Source organism: Rhineura floridana, chromosome 1, assembly GCF_030035675.1.
Source record: "Rhineura floridana isolate rRhiFlo1 chromosome 1, rRhiFlo1.hap2, whole genome shotgun sequence".
Classification (NCBI taxonomy): domain Eukaryota; kingdom Metazoa; phylum Chordata; class Lepidosauria; order Squamata; family Rhineuridae; genus Rhineura; species Rhineura floridana.
In genome coordinates this window covers 314394599-314411345 of record NC_084480.1, presented here as the reverse complement: position 1 = coordinate 314411345, position 16747 = coordinate 314394599, and the positions used below count along the sequence as shown (strand labels likewise).

Below are 16747 nucleotides of genomic sequence, written 5' to 3'. Positions count from 1 at the left end.
ATTGTTTACCTGCTGATGTTTAATGTGTATATGAATTCTCACATACTTGGCTGTCTTTGCAAGCCTCTTTGTATGGATAGAAAAGGAAGGAACGACATCGTGTGCAAAAGCTTTTAAAGAGAAATGGTTGGACAGCAAGGGAAAAATGAACATTTCCTGTATTAGCAGGGCTCCCACGTTTCCTACATAAACAAATGCATGCCAATGTAGCCTGGTTACCGACACAAACACGTGTTGAGTCCTCTGTGAATGTCAGCAAATAAATAGGACATTATTTAATTAACTCATCCCTTCAATGCAAGGACTATCACTTGCGCAATGGGGATTTCTGCTTTTCCCTCCTTCCCGTGCATCCTGCACCCTCCCCAGATCTGTTCCGGATGGTTGGGGAACTGCTAGAACAGATTTGCACTTGACGTGGAGGGAGAGGGAGGAGGCCTTCTTGCACTAGTGGTAATTTTTGCACTGATGGGACCCTGACTTAACACTGTGTTAGATACAACCCAAAGTCTTTTTAGCATTAAATGTGTGCAAACCTGAAAGAATGGCTGGCAATTATTTAAAAAATGAGATGAACAAGACTTGATAGTGTGCATGTTTTTATTTATGAGGAACGATTCTGGAAAAAAATAACTTATGAAATAATGATGGATTCCTCTTTGCTCAAAATACAAACACCCAAGGTCAGGCAGTAGCTTGAATATATGGAAAGCTTGTTATGTCTGTGGCCATGATAACAGATAATTCTTAGCTCTGATACCTTAGCTTTGATCCAGGATTGTAGCTAAGTTGAGAGTGAAGGCCATCATGGGTTGGCCTTCACTTAAACTGAATGGGTGAATTCATCCTTTGAAGCCAACGTTGCATAAGGGAAAGTCAGATGGAGACAGGAAAGAGAGCTTTTTGTCATAAACTCCTTTTTGCTCTCTGCTTATTTAAACTAGATTGCTTTGTAGTGCAGAAAAATACAGCATATTGTCTTAATATGTGCTTATTTTTCTTAATGTTAAGAATGTTGTATAAAATTTAGTTGTATGTGATGTTTTGTTTTTGATCGATCCTTTAAGGCAGGGCTGTGGAGTCGGAGTCGGAAGCAATTTTGGGTGGAGTCGGAGTCGGTAGAAATGTACCGGTTCCGACTCCGGCTTCAAAATTTTTTTAAAAAATTAAAATATAAATTCAGAATGTCAAAGAAGCTTCCCATGAAGTCAGCTGTAGTTGAGCATTTCACCATAACTCAAGATGGAAAACATTTTGTGACAGGACCCAGATGAAGACAAATGCTGTGATGCCAAGATCAGCGCATATTCAGGCAGCGATAAAAATACTCCTATGAGAGCTTCCAATTTAAAAAGACATTTACAGCCCTTTCCAGGGCTGTGGAGTTGGAAGCAATTTTGGGTGGAGTTGGAGTCGGACAGTAGAAAAATAGAGGAGTTGGAGTTGAAGGTTTGGCGTACCAACTCCACAGCCCTGCTTTAAGGAGCTTACAGTGCTGCATCAGCATCATAACCAACCGCTGAAGTAGAATAAACTGAGGGAGAGTAACTTACTAAAGGCCACCCACTGAACTTCACAGCTGAGCAAAGATATGAAGCTGGCTAGTACCTTCCAGCCATTAGCCCACATTAGCACTCTGTTCCAAATCAGATTACTTAACTTTAAATATTGTCTACTTTTTCTTATAAAGTGAAAGAGAATATAAGAGAGAACACTTTGGGTATCTTCACTTAATTGCAAATAGAATTTTCCAGAGTAAATTTAATCTATTTATTCTTGGCTGGGCACATGGAGAAGATTAAAACAACTGATCAGTGCATCTCTTAAAGCAAAGCCCAGTCTATGTTGCTAAACTGAGCCCTGTCCATCTTGCTAGATATACAAGCAGTTTAGATATACAGGCATTTGTCACCAGTAAAGACCAGGATCCATGTGCATACATGGGAGGACTTCTGGCTAGAGTACATCCTATCCCATCAGCCAGTGTAGTGTAATAGTTAGTGTTGGACTATGACCTGGGACACCAGTGTTTGTGTCCCCACTCGGCCATGGAGCTCACTGGGTCACCTTGGGCCAGTCACTGTCTCTCAACCTAATGTACGTCACAGGGTTGTTGTGAGGATAAAATGGGGAAGGCAAAATCATATGCACCACCTTGAACTCCTTGGGGGCAGTGTGGAATATAAGTGTAAGAAATAAAGTTTAGAGAGCCTTCCAACTCTCTGGAGTATCTTTTAGAGGGCCACAAGGCTAAAAACAACAACAACCCACTGTACACTTCAGAACCAAGCTGTATTATTTTGAAATTTCACAACTAGAAGCAGTCTCTCTGGATACACCCAATTTCAACACAGTTAGAAAATTATGGCACCCTTTTTTCATAACTCTAAATACGGCCGTAAGCACCAAATGTGAAAATCTGTCCAAGCCCCAATTTCAACTACTTTGTTTTACCTGCAGGATGTTATATAGAACTGTTAGGATTTTTAAAAATAATGTGATGGTGACTCATGACTTATGAAACACAAAGTGAATAAATTTTCTATTTTTTTCCATCCTTGTAGATATGAACTGCGAATCCGCTACTTACCAAAAGGATTTCTGAACCAGTTTACCGAAGATAAACCAACGTTAAATTTTTTCTATCAGCAGGTAAACAAATACATACAGCTTTCTTTTGACTTGCTTTTGCAGTTCTGAAAGTTTGTTTTGTTTATGTAAGGAACATGTTGATGCAGGCACAGAAAAAATTGTAGTGGTCCATGTTAACTGGAAAGCACACACCAGAACTGGAGAGGAAGCGGTCTCCATTTTGTCAGTTTTAGAGTTACTATTAATGTCTCCCTGGTCAACAGCACTTAGGTTTTTAAGGCATCAGTTTTCACAGCTTGGGTGGTCTTGGCAAATTTTTCAGATAGCAAATGGTTAGGTTTCCATCTCCTGTGCCAGTTTATGCTGATGTTGCATTTGGATAGATTCAGAAATCCTGTTGTCCAAGATCCACTAGCTATTCCCATTTGCAGCATGGTATGAGTATCCTGGGATGGTTCCACTCTGGTTTAATTCTAGTTGAAAATCTGCATTTTGTAACATAAGTGGTGGAATTCTGCACATGCACAATTTCCATAAAATCAGATTCAAAAGAATGAAATGGGGAGATTGGAAGAAACTTCATCTGCAGAAATGCCTTGTTGTTGTTGTTGTTGTTGTTGTTGTTGTTGTTGTTGTTGTTGTTGTTGTTGTTGTTGTTGTTGTTGTTGTTGTTGTTGTTGTTGTTGTTGTTGTTGTTATGTGCCTTCAAGTTGGTTACAACTTATGGCGACCCTATGAATCAGTGACCTCCAAGAGCATCTATCATGAACCACCCTATTCAGATCTTGTAAGTTCAGGTTTGTGACTTTCTTTATGGAATCAATCCATCTTTTGTTTTGCCTTCCTCTTTTTCTACTCCCTTCTGTTTTTCCCGTCATTATGGTCTTTTCTAGTGAATCATGTCTTCTCATTATGTGTCCAAAGTATGATAATCTCAGTTTCATCATTTGAGCTTCTAGTGACAGTTCTGGTTTAATTAACACTCAATTATTTGTCTTTTTCGCAGTCCATGGTATGCACAAAGCTTTCCTCCAACACCACATTTCAAATGAGTAGATTTTTCTCTTACCCCCTTTTTTCACTGTCCAACTTTCACATCCATACATAGAAATAGGGAATACCATGGTCTGAATGATCCTGACTTTGGTGTTGTGATACATCTTTGCATTTGAGGACCTTTTTCTAATTCTCTCATAGCTGCCCTCCCCAGTCGAAGCCTTCTTCTGATTTCTTGACTATTGTCTTCATTTTGGTTAATGACTGTGCCGAGGTATTGATAATCCTTGACAAGTTCAGTGTCCTCATTGTCATCTATAAAGTTACATAAATCTTCCGTTGTCATTACTTTAGTCTTTTTGACGTTCAGCTGTAATCCTGCTTTTATGCTTTGCTCTTTAACTTTCATCAGCATTCGTTTCAAATCATTACTGGTTTCTGCTAGTAGTATGGTATCGTCTGCATATCTTAAATTATTGATATTGCTCTCTCCAATTTTCACACCGCCTTCATCTTGGTCCAATCCTGCTTTCCGTATGATACGTTCTGCGCATAGATTAAATAAACAGAGTGATAAAATACACCCCTGTCTCACACCCTTTCCGATGGGGAACCAATCGGTTTCTCCATATTCTGTCCTTACAGTAGCCTCTTGTGCAGAGTATAGGTTGCACATGAGGACAATCAGATGCTGTGGCACCCCCATTTCTTTTAAAGTTTTTCATGATCTACACAATCAAAGGTTTTGCTGTAATCTATAAAGCACAGGGTGATTTTCTTCTGAAATTCCTTGCTCTGTTCCATTATCCAACGTATGTTTGCGATATGATCTCTGGTACCTCTTCCCTTTCTAAATCCAGCTTGGACATCTGGCATTTCTCGCTTCATATATGGCAAGAGCCTTTGTTGTAGAATCCTGAGCATTACTTTACTTGCATGGGATATTAAGGCAATAGTTTGATAATTACTGCATTCCCTGGGATCCCCTTCCTTTGGAATTGGGATGTATATGGAACACTTCCAGTCTGTGGGCCATTGTTTAGTTTTCCATATTTCTTCACAGATTTTTATCAAAATGTGGACAGATTGAGTCTCAGTAGCTTGTAGCAACTCTATTGGTATGCCATCTATTCCTGGTGATTTGTTTCTTCCAAGTATTTTAAGAGCAGCTTTCATCTCGCATTCTAAAATTTCTGGTTTTTCATCATATGGTTCCTCCATGAATGAATCTGTCATCCGGGCATCTCTTTTACAGAGTTCTTCAGTGTATTGCTTCCATCTTCCTTTTATTTCATCTCAATCAGTCAGTGTGTTCCCCTGTGGATTATTCAACATCCCTACTCTTGGTTTAAATTTCCCTTTCATTTCTCTAATCTTTTGGAACAGGGCTCTTGTTCAACAACAACAACAACAAAAACAATAATAAAAACAATAACAATAATAATAACTACTACTACTATCTTGGTCCAAAGTCCTCGCGTTTTCTTCCCAGAGCTTCACTTCAAAATCTCACATGGATGAGAAGAAAGGGATACCCGTCAATGGGCTTTATGAATGATGGCAACCCTTCCTTCACATCTTTAATACATCCTTCAGGGAGAAAGCATAGATCTTGGTTGTTGTGGGTAAAATTCATTTAGCATCCTGAAAATCTTGGGTTTTATTTGCTACAGCTCTGAAGATAAGTTTGAAACATGAGTGGAGAAAGCCTGGTGGAATCTTGGAAAGTAGATAGGGACTGACTAACGATTCCTTAAGTGGTGAAGACAGCTGAACTTCATTGTGCAGTGTAGCTTTTCTTCACCATGACTGACAAATTGACTGTGCAAAATCAGAAGTGGGAATCAATTAGGCAAACATAAGCAGAGATATGCAAATTGGCGAAATTGCATATCCTATAAGAGCTGCAGAATGCATTGTTGCTTCAAGGTTTGTTCTATTTTGCCAGAATTTTTTTAAAAAATTGTGTAAATTTTGGTCTGTAATGTAATTAGCAGGTTATGAGCAGGGATTTAGATGTGAAAGAGCAGTGGTAGTACACATGCTTTGCAAACAAATGTCCCATATTGAGTGCTTGCAATCTCTGGGTAGGGCTGAGACAGACTCCTGTCTTGAGACATAGAGGGCCAACGCCAGTGCAATGGTATCATCACTCAGCATACAGAATCTTCTTATGTTCCGAGGGTGCTCTACAGTGCCAAGCACGTAATTGGTAATAGGTAAATGTTTCATATTAAGATGTTGGTGGAAAGAATTTAAGTTTATCCTACAGAACTTATTTTTGTCCCCATATAAGAGCAATTTTTTGAATACAGAAATGCCAGCAGAAGCTGGATTTAAGGAGGATTGGAGGAAGTGTTTGGGACTTGTTTTTCATTGTCAAGCATCCTGACATAGTGCTTTCCATCTAATTTCTCTATGGGCCCTTGATTGTTTCATGTTGTGTTGAGTAGTCATTTGAAGAGCACTGTGGTCATTGGGTTGACAGTACAGATTGTGTGACCTACTTAGGTGTTAACTTCTTAACTCTTTTGATGAATTCCCATAGGCACATGAATTCTGCAAATCTAACACCTGCTGCTGCAGATATGCCCACAGAAAAATCGCTGTCTCTTGACCTCAGCCCATGATCTTTATGAGAATGCTGGTTTTGCAAGGATTTGGAAGTGCTTTGGATTCTCAAAAAGCACTTATTATTTTCTTAAGAAAATAATTCTATACCTTACAGTCATATGTATAGAACCTTGCCTTGTCTGAAGATGGTGTTAGCTGATATGTAAATGATGCCTTAAGGAGCCTGATGATAAATGCAAAGATTGCAGAATCTTCAAAGGGGAAAGATGAAATGTTAAACATCAAGTGCCACCTGTCTTGTAAAGATAACTGTGAGGAAACAAATTGTGACTGTACAGCTGAACAAAGTCAAACCCCAGTTCCATCCTCATGATGTATCCATCTGTATATAGGTGTATCTGGTTTTTCCTTTAAAAATTGTATAGAAAATATCTGTGATTCTCTGTCAGTGTATTTTATTATTTGCTCTTGGCAATATACTGGTCTCAATTATGTCCTGGTTTGAAGGTAATTTTAAACTATTTTGACATATTTCAAATAGCATGATTGATGATGATGATGATGCATTTGTAGCTTGCTCTTCAGGGAAAAAGCTCTCAAAGCAGCCTACAAATATCAATGAGAAGACTGTGATCTCAGGGACAGGCACTAAATAAGAGAAAAGGAAAAGGGACTGGTAGTTCTGTAACTAAACACTTTAACTAGTCCTTAGTTAAGGAGATCTTGCAGTGAACAGCAGGGATGGATTGATGTAGAGCACAGACAGCTAACCTCTGACCTTCAAGATGTTGCTGGACTAGAATTCCCATCACTGACCATTGGCTATGCTGGCCAGGGCTAATGGAAGTTGAGTCCTATGTCATCTGGAAAGTCTCAGGCTAGCCTCTCCAAGTATAGACATACTGCTAGCCTTCTTTGGGGGAGGGAGGGTGTGTGTGTGTGTGTGTGAGAGAGAGAGAGAGAGAGAGAGAACAAACAAAAGGTTATGTGAAATAGTTTTCTGCTTGAGGAAAGAACACTGGTGGTCTGTTTTCTAAATTAGAGCTCCCTTAGACAGGCTATGAAAAAATGAACAAACCCTTTTTTATTGCAAATTGACAATAAAATGTTAACCTCATTACTTTGAGATTTTGAGATCTAGATAAATATAGTTATTAAATAAGAGGTGCAGAAAGCATATGTGAGCATATCTATGGGAAGATCTTGTGCCTGAATCTGAAAAACATTTGGAATAATTGGAGAGCCATTTAGAATAATCCAAGAACTTTCCAAAAGGGGTGATCAATACTTCCTGAATGAGGGCGATTGTTAAGACAGTTAATAAGCATGTTACAGTAAAAATGTAATCTTTTAGTAATTGTTTACTGCAGAGATAGGAGGGCACCACATTGGCTAATGTTGCTGGACTGCAACTACAGCCCCAGCTTGCCTGGCCAGTAGCCAGGGGTGACAGGAGCAGTAGTCCTGCATCATCTGGAGGGCACTGTGTGGACTACCCCGCTTTAATGATGCTCCTGACACGTGGCTTTTCCTTTCCGCCGATAGTGAGAGTCATGCAGACAATGGACTCTCTCACAGTGCCTGTTTAAGTTGCTGTAATTTTGCAGAAGAGACTGAGCAGGCAGATGGGCCTCTGGTTGCTATTTACTGAGCCCCTCTGATCAAGGGTTGGATGGGGAGAAGCATCGTGGGCCTAGGAGAGGAACAGCTAGGGGCCTAAAGAGGACCTCCCTGCTTCATTTGGCTGGCTTAGGAAATGTGAGTTGGTAGGAGTGGTCCAGAGGAGAAGGATAGCAAAAGAAAAAACAGCTGCAGCGGCAAGTTAATTTAAGTTGACTTGACATTGATTTGAAATAGTCAGTTGGCTCTTTAGTTGCAGGCCACTGGTGAATACAATTGTTTCAGGAATTGAAAAGCTAACTATGTAAATCTGGGGTGGTTATGAAATACCTGAAATAAACCCCTCCACACATGCACACACACGCACGCACACACACACACACACACTTCTGACTATTAGGAGTCAGGTTAGATATTCATATAAGTGGGAAAAGTAGCATGGGGCAGATGCTTGTAGCTTGTAAAGAGGGCTAAATTAATTCTTAATTAATAGTTCATAGTAGGCCACCAAGGGTCTTGCTAATCTCTCCTTGCCACCATCAAACGTGGGCAATGGTTTGACTGACCTCAGGTCTTCCTCTGCTTGTACTCTGCATTTGTTTTCCCTGCTGCGTTGTAGCCCTGAGCTCCCTAATACAAACAGGAAGCAGATGAGGCTCTGATCAGTGGAAGAAGCATGTAGGAGTGGTCCTTCCTCTACTCCAGAAACCAGCTAGTGCATTGATAGGTTGTTGGCTATGTCAGAAGGAAACTTTCTTAGGAGCAGCCAGGAAAAACTATGCAGTCCCATCAGTCTCTGGAGGCAGAAAATCTTTGTTGGTCCCCAACCTATGCAGATCTTTGAAGCCCTGTAAACCTACATCTTATCAGGTAGTGATCCGACAATATGACAAAATATTTACCTCCTAGTAAAGTTGAAATGAGTAAGACTGTACATAGGATTGCTTATAGGGATTATTTGCACCAAACTATTACCAGCTATTGAACATACCCAATATTATAAAAGTTCCCAAGTGTATAGTTTGACTTTGCCAATAAATTCAGAAGTGGGAGCATACAGAGACAGCTGGGGATCTGCCCACTATGACAGAAGGGATAATTTTAAAGTCATTCTTCCTTGCACAATGCCCTGTTGGCAAGCAATTCCCTTCCCCCAGTCACTAATGACCTTATTGCCATAGAAATAAGGGAGTCTGTGTAATTAGTGCATGATGTCAAAGATCAACTTGCATTAATGTAGCAACTGTGACCTTTTTGATAAGGCAGAGCAGCAGCTGAGGGCAGATGGCAGCTGTGTGTTACCCTAATGCAAAGCTGTGCTTTTAAAAGCTGTAAAGAAAAACAGCAGCTTTTATTTTCTTTGGCACATGCAAGTCATCTGCTATAAAGCTGACAAGAAAACAAGGGAAGGGGAAACTTAGAAGACCGTAATAGAGAGATAAGTACTTTCTCGGTTGTAGATTGTAGAAGCCATGATGATTCCACAGAATTAGAAACTTTCAGCAAATGAGATAATGACATTCACTTGGACCAGCTAGTGTATTGAATCACTGAATAATATGTTTTATGTTGTCATTGAGCCAGTGCATGAAATGTGACACCTAAGGAAGAAGTTGCTTAAAGCAGCCTTGTATTTAAGCACTTCCCTGGTAGCCATAGTTGATAAGGAATTGCAGGCAAGTAGGTGAGTGGAGTGGTGAAAGAGAGATGGAGTGCCCTGCTCCTCTGCATTTGTTGTAGAAACAAAGTGGAGATGAAATCTCCCTTTTCTGTGCCCCTTTGGAAATGCAGAGGGCTGCTGGAGGAGGGACAGAACTTCCCATCCCTCTTCTAGCAGCCCCCAGTAGGCCAGTAAAACTTTTTCAGGCTACTATCTTTTGCGGGCTTATTGTCAAGGCTATCTTTGAAGCACTGTCAAGCTTGTTGAGGCATGGGTTTAAGCAATGAAGATGACTGACCTGGGTATATGAAAGCATGGATTATCGTGCAGAGGCATGGATTTCATATGTTTCTAGTTCTAGTGCTGTAGCAGTGACATTTTGAGAGCTATTCTAAATGCTACACTTAACATGGAAATTATCATCCCCATGGTGACTTCAGTTACCAACCTGCGCCTGCAAACATGCTCGCTTCATTTGTCTCATGATGTTTAGTACAACTCTATACATGTGAGTTCAGAAGGGAGACATATCTGAAGAAAACTCCACATTTAATTCTGTAGTGTTGGTACTCCTATGCTTAGATGGATGATGATCCAATAGATTGAAAATATCCCCAATTTAGTATCTTGCAACCTGGTCAAGACTCTCCCTGGTGATTTTTGGATTACTTACTGGTGAATTAATGCAGGATTGGTTTTATGCTATGAAAGCTGAGCATTAGAAATCTGTTCAGATACTTTCCTATTTCCAAAGCCATCCCAATGAACCAGCTACCTCCTTGTGTGTGCTCCTCTTCTAAGCCTGTTGGGTGGATTGTTATCTTATCCACACCTTGCCCTGAGTTATGCTTCTGCTGGCTTGTTTCTTTTTGTTACACAATTAAAGAGAAAACCTTGATTATTCCACATCTTCTTTGATGGCAATCTTCTCACTTAAATTCAGTGAATGTTTCTCCCCAATATTTTCTTGCTTTATTGTGGGGAGGGAAATCTGGCTAAATGAAGCGTATGCCTTCTAGCAGCTGGTACATAGAGTGCTACAGTCCGTAATAAATTTCTTCATAACTCGTGCATCAGAGTAAGCCTACGCTGTTTGGAGTGGTCATACATGAGCTCCCATCTTGACTGTGTATCATGCCAGTCAAATTTGCTAGAGAGCTTAGCTTGCTGGCCAGCTTTACCATTGTTCCCTAAGAAATGTTTTGAAGTTTGGGAAGTGGCTAGTCAGCAACTTATTCAACAAGTGCAGGAAAACAATGTTCTGTTTCAGTAAAAGTAAGAATCCTACTGAGAGAGGAGACTTGCAGCATTTTTTTTGTTTTCTGTTGTTTTTTATGCTTCCTTATTAAGCTTTTAGCCTGTGAAGGATGCTGCTTTTTGGGCTCCTGGCTTCAGCTCAACCCTATGTATGTTTACTCAGAATAAGTCCCACTGAGTTCAATGGGGCTTTCTCTATTTGCCTTGCTCTGGAGCCTTAAAACACTTTCTCTGATTCCATCCCCCCCACACACACTATATGAAAAACACGTATGAGCTGAAAGAGGAACTCTGAAAGGGTTTATCTCAACCTGCTTTTCATTCCAATTGCTTTCCGTTGGAATAAAATTCCAAGCTGGTATGGGATTCTTCTCACTGAGGCTGGAACTACATGTTTGGCAGCAAGCACAGGTTTCCTGATCTCATTTTGTTTTCTCCTGCTGTGCAAAAGTGGAAGAGGGAGGGATTTGCAGGGGAAAGAATGGTAGTGAGGAATGTGTGTGCTTAGGGAAAGAGCTATCTATTGCACCTCTCCCCCCTTTTTTGCCAGCTGATCAAGTGGGGGAAAGCAATTGGGGGAGGGCCTGGAGAGGAGAAGATGCTGGTGTAGGAAGGGTTAATCACCTCCAACCTGCCCATCTCTTCTCCCCTCCAAATGCCCCCAGTTGCTTTAAACATCAACAATAAACAGGAGTTGGAAATCCTTTGTGTGCCCTTGGCAGACCTTGCCACAGTTACTGCTTTGAGGCAAATGTCATTGTCTATAAACTTGCAATCTCACCAGTTTCCGTGCTTGCCTTCTGCTGTAATATCTGCGCGAAGGAAGGAAGGAAGGAAGGAAGGAAGGAAGGAAGGAAGGAAGGAAGGAAGGGTTTGGGAAATGAGCATCACCTCCCACAAACTGGATTCTCAGATGGCGTTACACAAACTTAAGAGAAACAGAACAAAACTGAGAAACAAAAGAGTCCGTAGGACCTGTGTTCCAATGGGAAGCCCTAGATTTTGAAGATACAAAGTGAGCCTCAGTCAGTGTACTTGCCTTCAGAAGTACCTTATTTATTATTTATTTATATTTGATTTATATCCCGCCCTTCCTCCCAGCAGGAGCCCAGGGCGGCAAACAAAAGCACTAAAAACACTTTAAAACATCATAAAAACAGACTTTTTTTTAAAAAAGGCTTTTAAGACGTCTTTAAAAAAGGTTAAAAATATATTGTTTCTAAAAAAGAAGGTTTAAAAACATATTAAGAAGCAATTCCAACACAGACGCAGACTGGGATACGTTCTCAACTTAAAAGGATTGTTGAAAGAGAAAGGTCTTCAATAGGCACCAAAAAGATAACAGATATGGCTCCTGTCTAATATTTAAGAGTAGGGAATTCCACAGGGTAGGTGCCGCCACACTAAAAGTCTGTTTCCTATGTTGTACAGAACAGACCTCCTAATAAGATGGTATCTGCAGGAGGCCCTCACCCAAGAGTGCAGTGATCGACTGGGTATTTTATTTATTTATTTATACCCCACCTTTATTTTTCATGATAGAAACCCTAGGGTATATAAGGGATATGATGGTCTTTCAGGTATCCTGGTCCCAAGCTGTATAGGGCTTTGTACACCAGAACTAGAACCTTGAACTTGGCCCGGTAGCAAATGGGCAGCCAGTGCAATTCTTTCAGCAGTGGGGTGACATGTTGGCGATACCCTGCCCCAATGAGCAGTCTCACCGCTGCATTTTGCACCAGCTGCAGCTTCCAGACCAACTGCAAGGGCAGCCCCACATAGAGCTTATTACAGTAATCTAGTCTGAAGGTTACCATTCAGTCATTCATTCATCATTGGCGATCACTCGTGGCCAAGTAAGATTGTCTTCCAAGATAAGGTCCTTAACAGTGGGTCCATAAGTGACATTGGAGGCCAATTCTGGATCCACACAGCCTCCTACAGTGAGGACATAGGTTTCCAGATGAAAGATGGTCGCGATGAGGATTTGTTTGACGTGCCTTCCACTTAGCTCGTTTGTCCTGTTCGCCTTGTATTTGTGCTTCTTTGAAGTCCATAGCACTTTTTATAATAGCTGACCTCCATTTGGGACGTTCATGGGCCAAGACTTCCCAGTTCTTGATGGTCATGTTACATTAGATTTGCTTTAAGAACATGTTTAAACCTCTTTTGCTGTCCACCAATATTCCATTTTCCATTCTGAAGTTGGGAGTAAAGTAGCTGTTTTGGAAGACGGTGATCAGGCATTCGAACAATATGGCCAGTCCAGCGAAGTTGATGTTGAAGGATCATTGTTTCAACACTGGTAGTCTTTGCTTCTTTCAAAATGCTAACATTAGTCCGTCTGTCTCTTCCCAAGTAATTTGCAGAATTTTCCAGAGGCAGCATTGGTAGAATCTTTCAAGAAGCTGGGAGTGGCATTTATAAATGGTCCATGTTTCACAGGCGTACAGTAAGGTCGGTAGTACAGTGGCTTTGTAAATAAACATTTTGGTCTCCCTGCGAATATCCCGATCCTCGAACACTCTATGCTTCATTTGGGAGAATGTGGCATTCGCTGAGCTCAGACGATGTTGAATTTCAGCGTCAATGTCAGCTTTTACAGAGAGATTTCTGCCAAGATAGGGGAAGTGATCAACATTCTCTAGCATCACACCATTAAGCTGGATTGATGGTGCTACAGAGGGATTGGTTCGCACCTGTTGATGAAGCATTATGGTTTTTTTAATATTAAGTGAGAGCCCAAGCTTTCCATATGCTTCTGCAAAGATATTTAGCCTGGAGGTTACCAGTGCATCGACACTAGTGGTGAGGGTATCCCGGTCCAGAAACGGCCGCAGCTGCCTTACCAGCTAAAGCTGGTAAAAGTCACTCCTAGCCACTGAGGTCACCTGGGCCTCTAGCAACAAAGATGGATCCAGGAGCACTGCGAGACTACGGACCTGCTCTTTCAGAGGGAGTATGCCCCATCCAATAATAATAATAATAATAATAATAAATTTTATTTTTCAGCCGCCTATCTGTCCGGGTTAGGGACACTCTAGGCGACGAACAACAAGAATAAAAACAATACATATAGATCAACATAATCAAATTTTAAGCTAAAAAACCATTCATTAATTCAATTGTAACATAAGTTAATCTGTCCCAATCTTGTAGGCCTGCCTGAACAGCCAGGTCTTCAAGGCTCGGCGATAGCTGGACAGGGAGGGAGCATGTCTGAGATCAAAAGGGAGAGAGTTCCAGAGGGTGGGGGCCACAACAGAGAATGCCCTCTCTCTGGTCCGCACCAGCCTAGCTGTTCTCACTGGTGGGACCGAGAGAAGGTCTTGCGAGGCTGATCTCGTCAGGCGGCACGATCGGTGATTCTGGAGGCGTTCCTTCAGATATACTGGGCTGAAACCGTATAGGGTTTTAAAGGTCAACACCCTTGAATTGGGCCTGGTAGACAACTGGTAGCCAGTGAAGATCTAATAACACTGGGGTGATATGATCCCAGCAACGGCTATGCGTAATCAAGCGTGCCGCCGCGTTCTGTACCAGCTGTAATTTCTGGACCGTTTTCAAGGGTAACCCCATGTAGAGCGCATTGCAGTAGTCTAAGCGAGAGGAGACCAGGGCATGTATCACCTGAGGGAGCAGGTGAACAGGAAGATAGGGATGCAGTCTCCGTATCAGATGTAATTGATACCAAGCTGCCCGGCTCACTGCTGTAATCTGAGCCTCCATGGACAGCTGGGAGTCAAGTATAACCCCAAGACTGCGGACCTGGTCCTTCAGGGGTAAACTTACCCCATCAAGCATCAGGTCAGTAATTCCTAACTTCCTTTTATCTCCCACAAGTAATACCTCAGTCTTGTCGGGGTTCAGCTTCAGCCTATTCTCTCCCATCCATCCACTTACGGATTCCAGGCACTTGGACATGGTATTCACAGCCAACTCTGGTGAGGACTTAAAGGAGAGATAGAGCTGAGTGTCATCTGCAACCCAAAACTCCTGATGATTGCTCCCAGCGGTTTCACATAGATGTTGAATAGCATGGGAGAGAGGATAGAACCCTGTGGCACTCCACAATGAAGAGGCCAAGGGTCTGAAACCTCATCTCCCAATGCCACCTGTTGCTGCCTATCCGAGAGATAGGAACGGAACCACTGCAAGACAGTGCCTCCTATTCCTAATCCCTCTAGGCGGTTTAAAAGGATACCGTGGTCAACGGTATCGAAAGCCGCTGAGAGGTCCAGGAGGACAAGGAAGGTGTATTCACCCCTATCCAATGCCCTCCTCATATCATCTACCAGAGCGACCAAGGCTGTTTCTGTACCATGACCAGTCCTAAAACCCGATTGGTATGGATCTAAATAATCCATTTCCTCCAAGTGTGTCTGTAATTGCGCAGCCACCACCCTCTCAATCACCTTGCCCAAGAATGGTAAATTAGAGACTGGGCGAAAGTTGTTTCTCTTGGGGATCCAAGGACGGTTTTTTTAAGATAGGCTTTATTACCGCTTCCTTGAGGGCTGATGGCATTGCACCCTCTTGCAAGGATGCATTCACCACCGCCTTGATCCCTTTGCCCAGTCTCTTTTTACAGCTCATGATGAGCCATGATGGGCAAGGATCAACCAGACAGGTGGTCGGCTTCACAGTACAGAGCACCTTGTCCACTTCCTCAGAGAGAAGAGGCAGGCACCTGACCAATTACCTGAACTTGGGAACCACCAACCCACAGCACCTCCATCTTTCTAGGATTCAGACTGTTTATTGGCCCTCATCCGCCTCCGAGTCCAGGCAGCAGTCCAGGGCTTGCATGGCCTCTCCCGATTCAGATGTTAAGAAAGAAATAGAGCTAGGTATCATCAGCGTACTGCTGACATCTCACCCCTAATCTCCTGATGACCACTCCCAAGGGCTTCATGTAGATGTTCAATAGGATGGGAGACAAGATGGTACCTTGTGGCATCCCACAGCACAACTGCCAGGGGGCGGAAAGATAATCACCCAATGCTATTCTCTGAAGACAACCTTGGAGATAGGATCAGAACCATTGTAAAACAGTGCCTCCAATACCCATCTCACCAAGTTGGCCCAGAAGAATACCATGGTCAATGGTATAGCCGCTGAGAGATCAAGTAAGAGTAACAGGGTTGCACTCCCCCTGTCCTTCTCCCAATAAAGGTCATCCATCAGGGTGACCAAGACCGATTCAGTCCCATACCAGACCTGGACCAAGACTGGAAATGGTCAAGATAATCTGTTTCATCCAAGTGTACTTGCACTCGCTGTGCCACAACCCTCTCAATCACCTTCCCTAAGCAGGGGGTATATGTGACTGGTCGGTAATTGTTGTAGACCAATGGGTCCAGGGTGGACTTTTTCAGGAGCGGTCAGATCACCGCCTCTTTCAGGGTGGCTGGAACCACTCCCTCTTGCAATGATGCGTTGACCACACCCTGGATCCACTCTGTCAACCCCTCTCGGCAAGCTTTAATAAACCAAGAAGGGCAAGGGTTGAGAGGACTTGTTGCTGGTTGCATCATCACAAGCACCCTGTCTACGTCATCAGGCCGCATCAACTGAAACCGTTCCCAGGAAGTTGCAGCAGATGTTGCACTGGACACTTCATTGGGGAATACAGTAGATGTGGATGGGGCATCAAGCCTGCTACGGAGGTGAGCAACTTTACCCTCAAAGTGCCTTGCAAACAATTCACAGTGCATCTCCGAAGGGTCTAAATCTCCATTTCCTGGAGTTGATGTGAACAGGCCCCTGACAATGTGGAAAAGCTCTAGTGGATGGCTACTTGAGGATGCAATGGAGGCAGAGAAGTGGGCCTTCTTTGCCATCCACACCACCACACAGTAGGCAGTATGATGTTTTACTCGTGCCCGATCAGCCTCACAGCATGTCTTTCACCACTTACGCTCTAGCTGTCATCCAGCCTGTTTCATTGCCCTTAGCTCACTGGTGTACTGAGGTGCAACCAGGCTCCACAATGCCAGAGAGGGCACTCAGGGGCAACTGTGTCAAGAGCCCGATGCGCCTCGCTGT

At 42.5% G+C, this 16747-nt stretch overlaps 1 protein-coding gene across 13 annotated transcripts in view; it reads left to right on the top strand.

Moving 5' to 3' along the window:
* PTK2 (protein tyrosine kinase 2) overlaps positions 1 to 16747 on the top strand; it is a 356254-nt gene that overhangs the window by 176431 nt on the left and 163076 nt on the right. For all 13 annotated transcript variants that reach the window (XM_061607042.1, XM_061607039.1, XM_061607035.1 and 10 more), the window contains one exon: positions 2565 to 2652. In XM_061607042.1, the coding sequence (XP_061463026.1) occupies positions 2565 to 2652 (88 nt within the window). The remainder of the gene's footprint in view (positions 1 to 2564; positions 2653 to 16747) is intronic.